Source organism: Macrotis lagotis, chromosome X (assembly GCF_037893015.1).
Source record: "Macrotis lagotis isolate mMagLag1 chromosome X, bilby.v1.9.chrom.fasta, whole genome shotgun sequence".
Lineage (NCBI taxonomy): Eukaryota > Metazoa > Chordata > Mammalia > Peramelemorphia > Peramelidae > Macrotis > Macrotis lagotis.
In genome coordinates, this window is record NC_133666.1 from 581,242,887 (window position 1) to 581,256,383 (window position 13,497).

Sequence of the window (13,497 nt, forward strand, 5' to 3'; positions counted from 1 at the left end):
AGCTCTATATTTCAGGGGGTGGAAACTGTGAATTTAATAAATTTTCACAGACTGGTCTAGGAATTAAATACTATGATGGAAGAAGCATGCATTTTCCTTTAGAAATACACTTTTTTTTGGACAGGGCTCATTTTTAAGTTGTGCTCCTTGTCGTGTATGTGTGTGTGTGTGTGTGTGTGTGTGTGTGTGTGTGTGTGTGTGTGTGTGTGTTTACTAAATAATAACCTCTCAAAAGAGTTAGAGGATGAGGTTTAGACTTGATATCAGAAAAAAGCTGAGTAGCTATTAGAGCTGACCAAAACTAGACAATGATTGTCTAAGAGCTCAAGGATTGCATGATCATTTTTCAGCAATTTAGCCAAATTCAACTAATAATAAAATATGGTTTTGGTAAGGCTAATCCTTTGATTAGCTAATCAATTGAAATACAAAATCAAGAAATTGCTTACATTCTGCTAGGAGAAGTGATACAGTGTAATTTCAAGAAAGAAGTACTAATAGCTAAGGGAATCATGATAGACTTTATGTAGTAGGCCCCCAAACTGCTTTTAAGGAAGCTTAAGTCTTCCATGAAGTAGTGACAGAAGGAAGACTTCATTTAGTATGTTACAAGTGTCAGAGAATCATTGGTTAGGAAATGCTTAGATAAATCTAAAGAGCTATGACTATGAGAAAAGAATTGATGAGGAAATGAATATAATCTTGGAAAGGATTTAGAAAGAAGAATGTAAGGAGGGCCCTTCTGGCCAGAGAGGAATGGAATACAAGGAGGAGGTGTTTGAAAATTCAACCAAGATGTCCTAAATCTTTAATTCATGTTTATCACAGTGATGCTTTTTTTTCCAATTTTCTACCCTCATAACTAAACACACACACACACACACATATGAATATATATATATATATATGTAAAATATTTATATATGCATTTGTGGGATTCAAATAACTTAACAACCATTTCATTGAACTCAACATAAAATTAGGTATTGGTTCTGCCAAACCAGTGGCAACCCACTAAATCCCACCACAGAGTGTGTTTATATGTGTGTATATATACACACATATACACACATGCACACCAACATATACATATGCATACAGATATATACATGTATGTAAAATTCTGTACAAATTCTTGGTAAAGAAAAACTTTCTTAGTTTCCTGGGGAGAAGAGAGGAACTCCTTCAGGCAACTCCCTTTAAGTATGCCAGTGGCTGTCCATAGCACAAAGACCCAAAACATAAAATGTTGTGCAATGAAAATTGTTTGAGACCATAAAATCATAAATTAGATTAGTTTCTTGGGGAAAGCTTTTACAACCTGAGTCACTTAAGTGAAAGTAGATCATTACAAAGTGAAGTTAGGTACTCAAGCCTATTTCTTCTAAAGGTCAATTCTCCTCAGAGAAAACCAATAGCCATGTTATTGAGGTGCTCTGCTGGCAGTTTGTATATCATCAGAGCTGAAGTGATTAGATTCTAGGTCTTGGGGATTTGGGCCTTCTCATGCAACAGCAGGTCCAGCCAGATTGAAATACAATCATTTCATGTTTTTCCTGTGACCGATCCCACTCGTGTCCCCAGGGAAAGCACTATTAACTCTTGTTATTGCTTATGAGTGATTCTACCTTTAAAGACCTGGAAGCCTTACTTTACTTGTTCCTTATTAACAATATTGAAAAATACCGCAGTGTGGAATATCAGAAAGACCACTGGCTTGTGAAGTCAGGAAATGTGGGTTCATTTCTCACGTTAGATATTTATGAACATTGGTACCAAGGTCCTACTTTCCTCTTCCGTAAAATGAAGAAATAATATATTCACTAATTCATCAAAGGGATTTTATGAAGAAAGTGCTTTGTAAATTGTAAAGCCATAATTTAAGTGTGATTTAATGCATATTAATTCTATGGATGCAGATTAGGAATCATGAGCTCTCCTAAGGGAAATTAGGAGTAGGTGCTAGAGTCAAGCCTTTCGTTAGTTTACAAAGCTTTAGTTATGTTAACTCATTTGATCCTCACAACAACACAATGAGGCAGCTGCTATAATTAATAAGGCATATAATCTAGAATACCACAGGTAACAATAATAATAAACAGCTAGCATTTATACAATACTTATTTGTTGATTCCAGTGCTAAGCTCTTTATAATTATTATCTCATTTAGTACTCACAACAACCTTGAGAGCAGGTGCTGTGATTTATAGGGCCCATCTTTCTAGAATTTTAGAGGTATAGAATTGGGGGAAATGTAGATAATAAATGAAATCATAAGGTCAGAGGAAAGCAAAAAAAAGTCTTTTACTTTATAAACTGTCCCCCAAATCCTTATTGTGTGGATAAATTTCAGGGGATTTGTGAATTCAGTTGAAAAAATTAATCATTTTCCCTAACCTTAATTTCCTTTACAATCCTATATATTTTATTTTATGTACTTAAACTATTTGAAAGGGGTCCATAGGTTTTAGTGGACTGCCTTAAAGGGGCCTGTGACACACGCAAAAAAGGTTTAGAATCCCCACCTAAAATCTCTCTCATACTTATCAGTGATAGCCTAAATTGATAGGGGAATTGTAAACCCAAAGTGGCAAATAAGGGTTTTAAGGTCCAAGAGAAAATATCTACTTTGTGCTTGTCCTCATATCCTCTCCTTTTCTGCCACTGTTTGGGAGCTTTTGGCTATTCACATTTATTTTTATTTTTCTTGTGAAAACAGGGATGCCACTAGATCCATTTCCATGAAACAGGAAATATTACTAACATGGTTGTATTTATGACCATAACATGCTCTGAGCTCATCAGGAAGAGGTTCCAGTCTAAGTGCATATTATTTATTAAAAGTCAATTTCTGAGATGAACACCTGGAGGACAGTGTAGTAAATGGAAAAATTATAAAGGTGGTACTAAAAGACTGAGTGGCCATGCAACCTTGTTTGTGCCACTAATAAAATAAGGAAATTGGATCCCAGAGTAGGAACTATTCTTAAACCTGGCCTCAGCCTAACTGCAAAAGCTGTACTAGTAAAGGTAGAACTTTAAGATGACCTCCAGTTATAGCATACTGTTGTAGCATGGGGATTATGTTTTTAATCAATCAAATTCTTATTAAGCCATCCCAAGGTGCACAGGGCTTTTTTAATAGAAGCACATCCAGTTTCTTTGATGGATCCCTGAGTGGGTGGTAGGAAAGATTAAATATGCTTTTGGGGAACCCGTGAGTCACTTAAATAAGATTTTAAAAAAGCCTGCCTTTCAAGTGAGAATTGGTTGATTTCTCTTCATTTTATTTTTGAAGTTGATTTTGTGATACTTAAATCTTTCATACCTGCACAAAAATCTTCAGATGCCTCACTTCTGGTGACAGACCTAAGTCTGACAACTGCAAACCAACCAATTTAAGAATGGAGAGACTTAAAGGTGATAGATTTTTTAGGCCATTTCAATATCTAGAACAAAAATAACCTTTAGTCTTCTATGTCCTTTCTCCTTCCTTCTGAAAGAAGCAGATTCCTATACAGAAGTTGTAAGCTCCTTGAGGAGTGGGGCTATTTCATTTGAACTCCTGGCACCATGCATAAAGCATAGCATGAACTTAATAAATGCTTGCTGAATTAATGAAAAGATGGTTGAAAGGGGCCAGGCAGTGTGCTAGAAATCATAACAGCATGCATCTAGAGGGTATATTTTATACCACTTTTTGCCTTCAAGTCATTAGTCATATACTTCATCCTACTCATATTCACCATGCATCTTTCATTGTCCTTTGGGCCATCTTTAGAGAGATTATGAGGTTCCATGATTCACAAACATATAGTGTCACAGGATAGTATTGTTATTTTAAGTTATCATTTGAATGATATATCATTTGAATGAAAGAGTATACCTTAGAATCACTAAAAGCATTACCCAATGACTGAAATTCCATCTACAATTTTTCTCCCTATTCACTTTTGGACTCAGTTCATTGTCTATCTGCACAGTCTGAGCAAGATAAATGTACTAATAAACTTAACTCAATAGACTTCCCACCCAACTGCATATTATAAAATAAGCAAATGTTATTCTTAACTCACTTGACTTTTTCTGTATTGTTAAATCAGTCTCTTTTGAGTGGCTCATTAAAGAGAATCTAGTGTTCTAAGACACAGAGCCATAAATACAATGTCATCTACAACATTCTTGAATGGGTTTTTTTTTTTTTGAGAACCTCTTCCATTTGAATTTATGTATAAGACATCTATCACAATGCTAGCTAGAGTCACTTTAATGAACCTATATTTCTCTTTTCTGTTTACTTAATAACTGTAGTCAGAGGATTATTGGAAAAAAAGTTATTTTGTGGTTGTATCTATAAAGTCTTGCATGATTTTATTATATGCAAGGGAGACAATTTTTTGTAACTTTAAGACTGCTTTCTCTTACTGAGTTATATATTTTATTAGAATCAGTAAATAGCAGGTTACAGCAGGACCTTGTGTGTTCTATGCCCTTTAATCAATTGTATGAATTGAAGATGTAATCTGTACAGAATTACTTACAGAAGCATAGTGTAGTATATTAGCAATGTATTTGATGTCAAAGCCCTTGGATTGAAACATTTATTTACTACTTATTAACCTTACTCCCCATTAAAATGTGTGTTCCTTGACAGTGGGTATGGTATGTTTTTGTCTGTGTCCCCAGTGTTTAGCACAGTGCTTTGACACAGAATTGAGTGTTTTTTGTTTAACTTTTTGCATAGAATTTTCTAAGTCATCTCTACTTTCTGGGTCTTTTTTTCTTTATCTATAAAATGAGGAAATTGGAGTATATGGTGGCAAATGTTCCTTCCAACTGTAAAATTAATAACTACTGCCCCCTTTTCATCTTTCCATCAGGGAAACCTAGGGGTGGCTAGGTGGAGTAATGGACAAAGCACCGGCCCTGGAGTCAAGAGTACCTGGGTTCAAATCTGGTCTAAGACACTTAATAATTACCTAGCTGTGTGGCCTTAGGCAAGCCACTTAACCCCATTTGCCTTACCCCCCCCAAAAAAAAAACATCAGGGAAACCACCATTATGCAGAGTATTTTCTTCTTAAAATGTCTAGGGAACAGAGAACAGGAAAGACCCCCCCTGAAGTCTCTTCTAATTTTAGATTCTGTAATTTAAATAAAACCTAAATTAATTGCTATATTCCTCTTTGTCTTTCTGCCATTATCATCTTGAGTCATCTATTCTTTTAAAGGTTTTTGAAAACTGATCACTGAGGATAGTTGAACAAATTGCTATATATAAATATAATTTAATCTTAGAAACATAATGAATATAGAGAAGTAAGGAAAGACTTATATGGGCTGATACAAAGAAAACAAAGCCAGGAAAATATCATCTAATGGAGGCATTGAACCAGTGAATAAAAAACAATCATCTTAAAATTAATGATATTAATCAGTTAATGTTTTGCTTTAGTCTAGGTGCAAAGTCAAAGGCTTTAGACGGATTTAGACTGATCAGTTTAAAAGTTCCTTGAAAGCTGTAGATGGAATGGAGTTATGCTGCATAGGAAGTTATTTTTTTTTCAGTTTGGTCAAGTCACTTTATGTGGACTTATATAAAACCAACAAGCAAGATGAAATGGTTTTCATATGGTGGAAAACTGACAGCCCAACTCAGGGAATAATTTGGAGAGGAGAGTGGGAGAGGAGAGTCTCCTTATCTCTCTTGCTCAGAGGAAGACCATATTTGGAGTTTTTCATTGGCTTCTGAGTAGTATCCTTGTCATAGCATGACTGGTGGCAATTTTTGTATGAGGTATTAAAGATAAATAGACACAATGAGGAAAGTCTAGAAAGTATCTAACAAGAAACCTTGTCTCACCTTCATCCCTCAGGGGAAATTCATAAGTATCTCATTAAGGGGAGAAAAGGATTTCCAGAAGCTTAGAGCTACTAGTTTCTCCTCTTTCACATGTACTTTCTAAGTTAGAACCCTGGTCTCTATGTATTCATGAACAAAGTGAATCACATAGTATTGGGGACATGTTTCGTTCCAGTCATCATTATTGTATCATTTTAATAAAGTATTCTTTTTCTAAACACTAAATTTGGCTGACTGATAGAACTCAGTCAACAATCTTTATAAGGAAGCCCATTTGTGAGTGTTTTGGAGCTATAAGTGATAGAACACAAGTCCTAGTTCCTCAGGGCTCTTCTTAGAAGAAGCAGTTGTTCTCTGGGGACCTGATCGCCAGGTTGAATGTAAAAGTGTAGCCACACTATCAAAACTAAATGTTGTCCAATTATAAAGAACAAATTTGACTTCAAAGAAGTGATATTAAGATACTTTTCTCTGAGCCTTTACAGAGATCAAGGTCCATGGACATTATAAATATATTTGAAAGATTTTATTTTGAGTATTACAATTTTTCCCCTAATTTTGCTTCCCTCCCCCCACCCCCACCCCCCACAGAAGGTAGTCTCTTAGTCTTTACATTGTTTCCATGGTATACATTGTTGAATGTGATGACAGAGAAATAATATTCTTAAGGAAAAAAAAATAAAGTATAAGATGTAGCAAAATTACATAATAAGATAATGGTTTTTTTTTAATTAAAGGTAATAGTCTTTAGTCTTTGTTCAAACTCCATGATTCTTTCTCTGGATGCAGATGGTATTTTCCAGCACAGATATCCCAAAATTGTACCTGATTGTTGCACTGATGGAATGAGCAAGTCCATTAAAGTTGCTGTTAGGGTGTACAGTGTTTTTCTGGTTCTGTTCATCTCGCTAACATCAATTCATGCAAGTCCTTCCAGGTTTCCCCTGAATTCCCATCCTCCTGGTTTCTAATAGAACAATAATAGTGTTCCATGACATACATAAACCATAGTTTGTTAAGCCATTTCCCCAATTGAAGGACATTCACTTAACTTCCAATTCTTTGCCACCACAAACAGAGCTGCTATGATTATTTTTGTACAAGTGATGTTTTTACCCTTTTTCATAATCTCTTCAGGGTATGGACCCAGTAGTGGTACTGCTGGATCAAAGGGTATGCACATTTTTGTTGCCCTTTGTGCGTAATCAGGGACATATATTTTTAAGGCACTTTTTTCTCTTTGTTTTTCCCTTTGCTTTTAAAAAAATCCAATGTTTGTCTTTTCATTTTGTTTGTATTTTCTTATAATACTGTAAGATTGTAATTATATTCAGCAACCACATATGTGTATATATTTCTACAAAAATGCACATATAGATAAAGAGCAATTTGTTCTGGCATTCTCAGGGATCAAAAAATGTTCCCCCAAATGTCATTAAATCTTTGCCACTTATATTATTTATCCCAGTCTTCATTTGGTCTAGGTCAGTCATTCTTTCCAAATTAATTTTAAGTGTGGGTGTACTAAGGTTTTATATGTTGGTATTATTGGCATGATAATTAAATTAGATTACTATAGCTTTATTGGGAAATGTGTTTTATTTTGTATCTATTTGTCACACTTTCTTAAGTACTTATATAGTTAAATGATTTTTAGGCTAATTCACTACATTATTGTATAAACAGTAATTTCCCCTTTTCTCATTCATCAAAAAAAAAAAAACTTCATTAAACAAGTACCATGTGCAAACCACTATACTAAGTATGGGATTTAAATAAAAGAAAAAGGATTTACAAAAGTCTAAAAAAACAGTCCTGCTTCTGGAATAGTTTCTGTTTAGCTAAGGAAATGATTGTGCTGCTAAATGTTTCACAACCAGCTCTCTGAAAACTCATGGCACACTTTTAAGTTAAATCTGCATTACCAATATTTTCTTAAGTCTAGACTATCAGCAAAATAGTTGTTTAACAACTGCCAATTTCCAAGGTATAAATATGCATCAGCTACTTGGAATAGTAGATAAGAGTACTGGGCCTGAAGTCAAAAAAGAACTGCATTCAAATATGGACTCAGACACTTACTAGTGAGTGACCCTGGGCAGGTCACTTGACTTCTTTTTGCCTCAGTTTTCTCAATTGTAAAACAAAGACAAAACAGTATACCTAGGGTTATGTTGAGGATAAAATGAGATAATATCTGTAAAGTGTTCAGCATTGCCTGGCACATGGACTCTATATAAATGCTTATTCCCTTTCACCCAGTGATCAGTCTTTCACTGTTCTTATGATGAAACAGTGACAATTTAACAGTTTGTTCTCAAGAACCATTTGGACTTGACTACAGCACCTCTGGAAACATATATGTGTGAAAGGGCAACTAAATATGGATTACAAATGCCTTTTGACTTATGAACATTTCTTTTTTATTTTTTTGCAGCTATTTGGAGGACTTGTCTGGATTTTGGTAGCATCCTCCAATGTACCTCTACCTCTGCTACAAGGATGGGTGATGTTTGTGTCAGTGACAGCGTTTTTCTTTTCCCTCCTCTTCCTTTGTGTGTTCCTTTCAGGCATGGTGAATAGAATTGATGCCAATTGGAACTTCTTGGTAAGAGAACACATTTTAATGTATATATAAAATATGAATAATTTAATATAAATTTGGAAGTTTTGATAAGAATAAAAAATATTTATATAGTCTTTTAAGGTTTGCAAAGTACTTTATATTGAGTCTGAATTTGTCTTATCCATATTCTCTCATCTTTGGTATCTATTGAAATAAGTAATTAAGTGTCAAGTTCATTGGAAAAGATGCTCTAACATATTATCTTAGCTTTGCAGATCCCACTGCTTCTTATATTCTAAGCAAAAGAGTACTTCTCTTCTTTCCTGTATAAAATTACCTTTACTCTGTTTTACTTTACTTTGGATAGTAAATGATTCCAATAGGGCTATTAAATTCTTGCTTTGGGTGGATTGCAAAATTTCTTTAATTTTATTTTTATTAAAATTTTTGCCCATAATTGAGTATCAAAAATCTCTTCTGAAATTTAATACACATGGTCCTTTGCAATATATTCAAATTCCTAGAAAAGAGCAGATAACTTTGTAGTTATTTCCAAAATTCCTATTATAATAATAGAGTAACCTAGTTTTCTTTATGTTTTTTTTTAAGAGAGTCAAAGGAATACCTAATGGTTAAAATCTGTGCAGTGTGTCTGCCATATAAAAAGATCAATTACCAAAGACCAAACTTCAGCAACTCAGGCTTTGGTTAGATATAGGAAACATCTGTCTTTTACCACTAATAAAAACAAGACAGTTGGAATTTATGCTTTATACCTTTTAAAGTATTTTCATGTCCATTATCTCATATTACGTAGAGTAGATATTCTGAGCTGGGGCTTAGTTTGTAACCTAAGATTACACAAATTTTTTATATTCATTTATTTTTGCTTTTTAAATTTCATTTTTATTTTCATTTTCAAATTCTCTCCCCTCTTCCTCCCCTTCCCCACACATTGAGAAGGAAAGAAATATGATACTCATTACATATATATATATATATATATATATATATATATATATATATATATATATATAAAGTCATGCACAACTACATAACTGTTAAGTAATGCTAAAACTAGTGGTCATTCCTATATATTATGTTGCCTCTGAATTTACAATGGCACTGGCAAACTATTTCCATAATCTATGAAAATTAGCATGTAAGTTATATACAAAACATGCATAAAGTTTATATAAATGTCAGCCTTGTGTATTTTTCTTTTTTCAATTACAGTAAAAGTTTGGTTCAGGAATAGAAACTAGGTTTGGAGATTCTTTTAAAGGAGGCAGCAGTTTATTATCCAATGTAATCAAAATAATCACTTAACAAATAGAATGTAATCTAGAATATGATTAGCAGTTGAACCCAAGAAAAAAACACATAATTTTAAATTCAATCCTTTGAAGAATTTTTGAGTATATGGATGAGTCATATATAGATTGATCTGTTAATAAGAACAATATCAAATACCCACCATATGTTAGGTTCGGGAGTTTATTGTTGTTCAGTCATTTCACTTGTATCCAACTTTCTGTGACTCCATTTAGAGTTTTCATGGCAAAGATTTTTTGCCATTTGTCTCCTGCTAATTTTACAGATAAGGAAATTAGACAAATAGGGTTAAGGAACTTGTCCAGGGTCACAAAGTTACTGCATGTCTTGAGGTCAAATTTGAAATCTTCTTTAAAGTCTTCGTGACTCAAGATCTAGTACTCTATCCACTGTGCCACCTAACTTTTTTTCTGGAGATACCCACCAAAAATGAACTACACTCTCAGAGAGTTTACATTCTTTTGTGGGAGACTGAGAGACAGACAGAGGACATATACACACATATATAAATCCATACCCCCCCACACACACACATACAGTGTAACTATAGCCAAAATGAATACAAAATTATTAGAAGGGAGAAAGGACACCTTCATTTGGGGTGGCAAAAAGTCAGGAAAAATTTCAAGGTAGAAGGATATGCTTGAGTTACCTCTTGAGGAAATAGGGAATTCTTTAAGGCAAATAAGAGAAAGAAGTACATTCCATTCAGGTAGGGTGGCAAAGGGAAAGAGACAGAAAATGGATAGTCAGCTGTCTGGACTGGAGAATGCCATTTTAATTTTCAGATGAATAAAATAATATATTTTTTAAAACCTATCATGTAAATTAGATGATCAGAAACATCTTTGAGTGACTAACATTCCCTTCTATATGCTATAAAGAGAGACTGGACTAATCTATATTTTGTATCAGTATTTGTCAAGGAAACAACCTGGATGAATAAATTTAATGCTGAATTTGGAATCAAAAGAATGGTGTTTGAATACTGAATTTGTCCTTTCTTATCCCAGGAAGAAGTCACATATTATCTTTTGAATTTCACTGTTTGCAGGTTTAGAACGGGCATAATCACACTTGCATAATTGCCCCTGATTTGATATGTGAGCAGCAGTTTTCAAACTTTAAACTGAATTATTTGTCATTAGCAGTACACATTAATCAAAATGAAGCCAGGCATTAACTTAGTCTCATATAGCACTGAATTGAGAGTCAGGAAATATGGGACGGCTAGGTATGCAGTGGATAGAGTACCTGCCCTGGAGTCAGGAGTACCTGAGTTCAAATCTTGCCTCAGAGGCTTAATAATTACCTAGCTGTGTGGCCTTGGGCAAGCCACTTAATCCCATTTGCCTTGCAAAAAAAAAAAAAAAACTTTAAAAAAAAGCAAAAAAAAAGAGTCAGGAAATATAGATTCTAGTCTCAATTCAATCCATTAACCTTCTTGGGCCTCAACTCCCTCAATTCCAAAATAAGGGAATTAGACTGGGTGACCTCTTAAGATCCATTTCACTACAAAAATCTATGATCTTATGATTTAATTGATACTCACAACACTGTTTTGTAATACTTGGCCTAAATGCCACAAACTGATCCCTGATTTTGAAATCCTTGAGTTTATTGAATGCCTGCCCCATTTAGATTTTCCTTTCATTTACTTTGCAATTCTTAGCTTATTCAAAGTGTCTTTGAAAGTAGCTTCTGTTCAAATGGCCTTCCTTTTGAAACACATTAATGGACACCTTGTGCTAGGTAGATTCCTATTGTTGCACAAGTTCTGTGGAGTAGCTATGAGATAGGCATCACTTTTAATTACTGCATCCTGCATGTGTTGATCAAAAACCTCCTAAATTATTTTCTGCTGTGATAGCCCCTTGGGTGTGTGGAGCAAGATTGTGTATTTTGGGGCAGAATCTGTGTGTCTGTCTGTGTGTCTATGTGTTCTGTGTATCTGTGTGTGTGAGATGGCTCCCTTTGGCATTCTGATAAAGCCTATGGTCTCTTCAGAATACGGTTTTTTAAGTGCATAAAATAAAATACATAGTACCACAAAAGTAATCAATTTTACATTAAAATACAATTTTGTTTTAAATTTGTGAACGCTTTATCAAGAATTCCTGCTCTAAAGGAGAGCAGGAGGGTAGAGGATGTTAGGTCCAAGCTATATGAATATCTAACAGTTGAAGAAATTAGGGGTGTTTACCATAGAGAAAATGCAAAGGGTGGGGGGATATCTGAAGACAGCTACCTTCAAGTATTTTGAAGAGATATCACATATAAGAGATCTGACTGTTCTGTTTAGATTCTGAAAGAGGGCAAAACTCAGAGCAGTGCGTAGAAGCCACAAAGAAGTAAAATGAGTAAAAATTTACTAAGAAATAGAGTCCAAAAGCAGAATAGATTACCTACAGAAGGAGACTTGTTTTTCCCTCATCTGAGGTTTTCACATAGTAAAAAATTATTTGGTGGCTACTGTAGTCCCTGACAACTCTGAAATTGATGATTCTCAATATGTCACATTTGAAGGGTACCCTAATTTTCTGGATCAGATAATCCCTCAGGTTTTTCTTCTTCTATGATTCTAGTAAAATGGTTTTCAATAGAGCCAATCTAAGAATCACCATTTTTGGAAACCTAAACAGTGATTAGAACAATTCCCTTTTAATATAGAGTTGAATTCACATTTTCATCCCTTTTTTTGCTTATTTTTTAAAATATAACCCATAAATGATTTCCGTGCTGGTTTTCTTTCACCAGTCATCTGAAAAACAATTAGAATTGGCAGAGTTGAAAATAAGATGATTACTGGATTATGAGTCCCATAAAATGGGGAAGAGGGTCTTTTTAATCATTGTGTTCATCCCAGTACTTAGCATAGTTAGCTTCATAGTCAGGAATTTAAATAAATGCTTTTTGAATGACTAGACAAAATATATATTTAAATACCTGTCTATCCAAAGAGGGGGAAAAGAATACTTTTATTTTTTGTGGGTTTATGTTTTGTAGTATGATTGAGGGATGGGGAACAACTTTGATTTACCTAATTTTGCTAAGTGGATGTAGTGTGTCTGTATATTTGTTTTTAATTCTCTTGTTAAAGAACATTTTTAGAATAAGAATAATTTCTAAGGAAAATGGCTTATCCAAAAATAAAGGTTTATTTTAACCACAAATGGTAATAACTAAATAGATTTAATTAAGGAATTTTGCATATTATGTTATTCTAATTTAATATATAGAACATTTAAAGGTTTTTCTGAGGTCAAGAGTGAAATTGTTACTTCAAAAAGGAAGGTGGAGAAAAGGTTAATGGAAGGGAAAATCAACAGAGACAAAACCGAGTAATTTTCCCCTACATACTTCCATAGAGAAATGAGTAGGATACAAAAAAATATTAAATTTGGACATAGAAAGTGAGTTTCATGGGGAATCAAGGTTGTGCAGTGGATAGAGCACCAGCCCTAGCATCAGGAGGACCTGAGTACAAATGCCACCTTGGACACTTAATAATTACCTAGCTGTGTGACTTTGGGCAAGTCACTTAACCCCACTGCCTTATAAAAACCAAAAAAATAAAAAAAAAAAGAATTTCAAAGGTGACAACCTTCTTGGTGACCATGACTTGAGACTGTCCATTCAGGAGCTCATATCACTTATTTCTTAGATTGACTCTATTGAGAACTATTTTACTAGAATCATTGAAGAGAAAAAAAAAAACCTTAAGGGTTATCTGA

The 13,497-nt window shown here is 34.1% G+C and overlaps 1 protein-coding gene across 3 annotated transcripts in view; it reads left to right on the plus strand.

Annotated features, from left to right (window-relative positions):
- Positions 1-13,497, plus strand: part of MAL2 (mal, T cell differentiation protein 2) — a 33,290-nt gene that overhangs the window by 9,112 nt on the left and 10,681 nt on the right. For all 3 annotated transcript variants that reach the window (XM_074201445.1, XM_074201444.1, XM_074201446.1), the window contains one exon: positions 8,300-8,470. In XM_074201445.1, the coding sequence (XP_074057546.1) occupies positions 8,300-8,470 (171 nt within the window). The remainder of the gene's footprint in view (positions 1-8,299; positions 8,471-13,497) is intronic.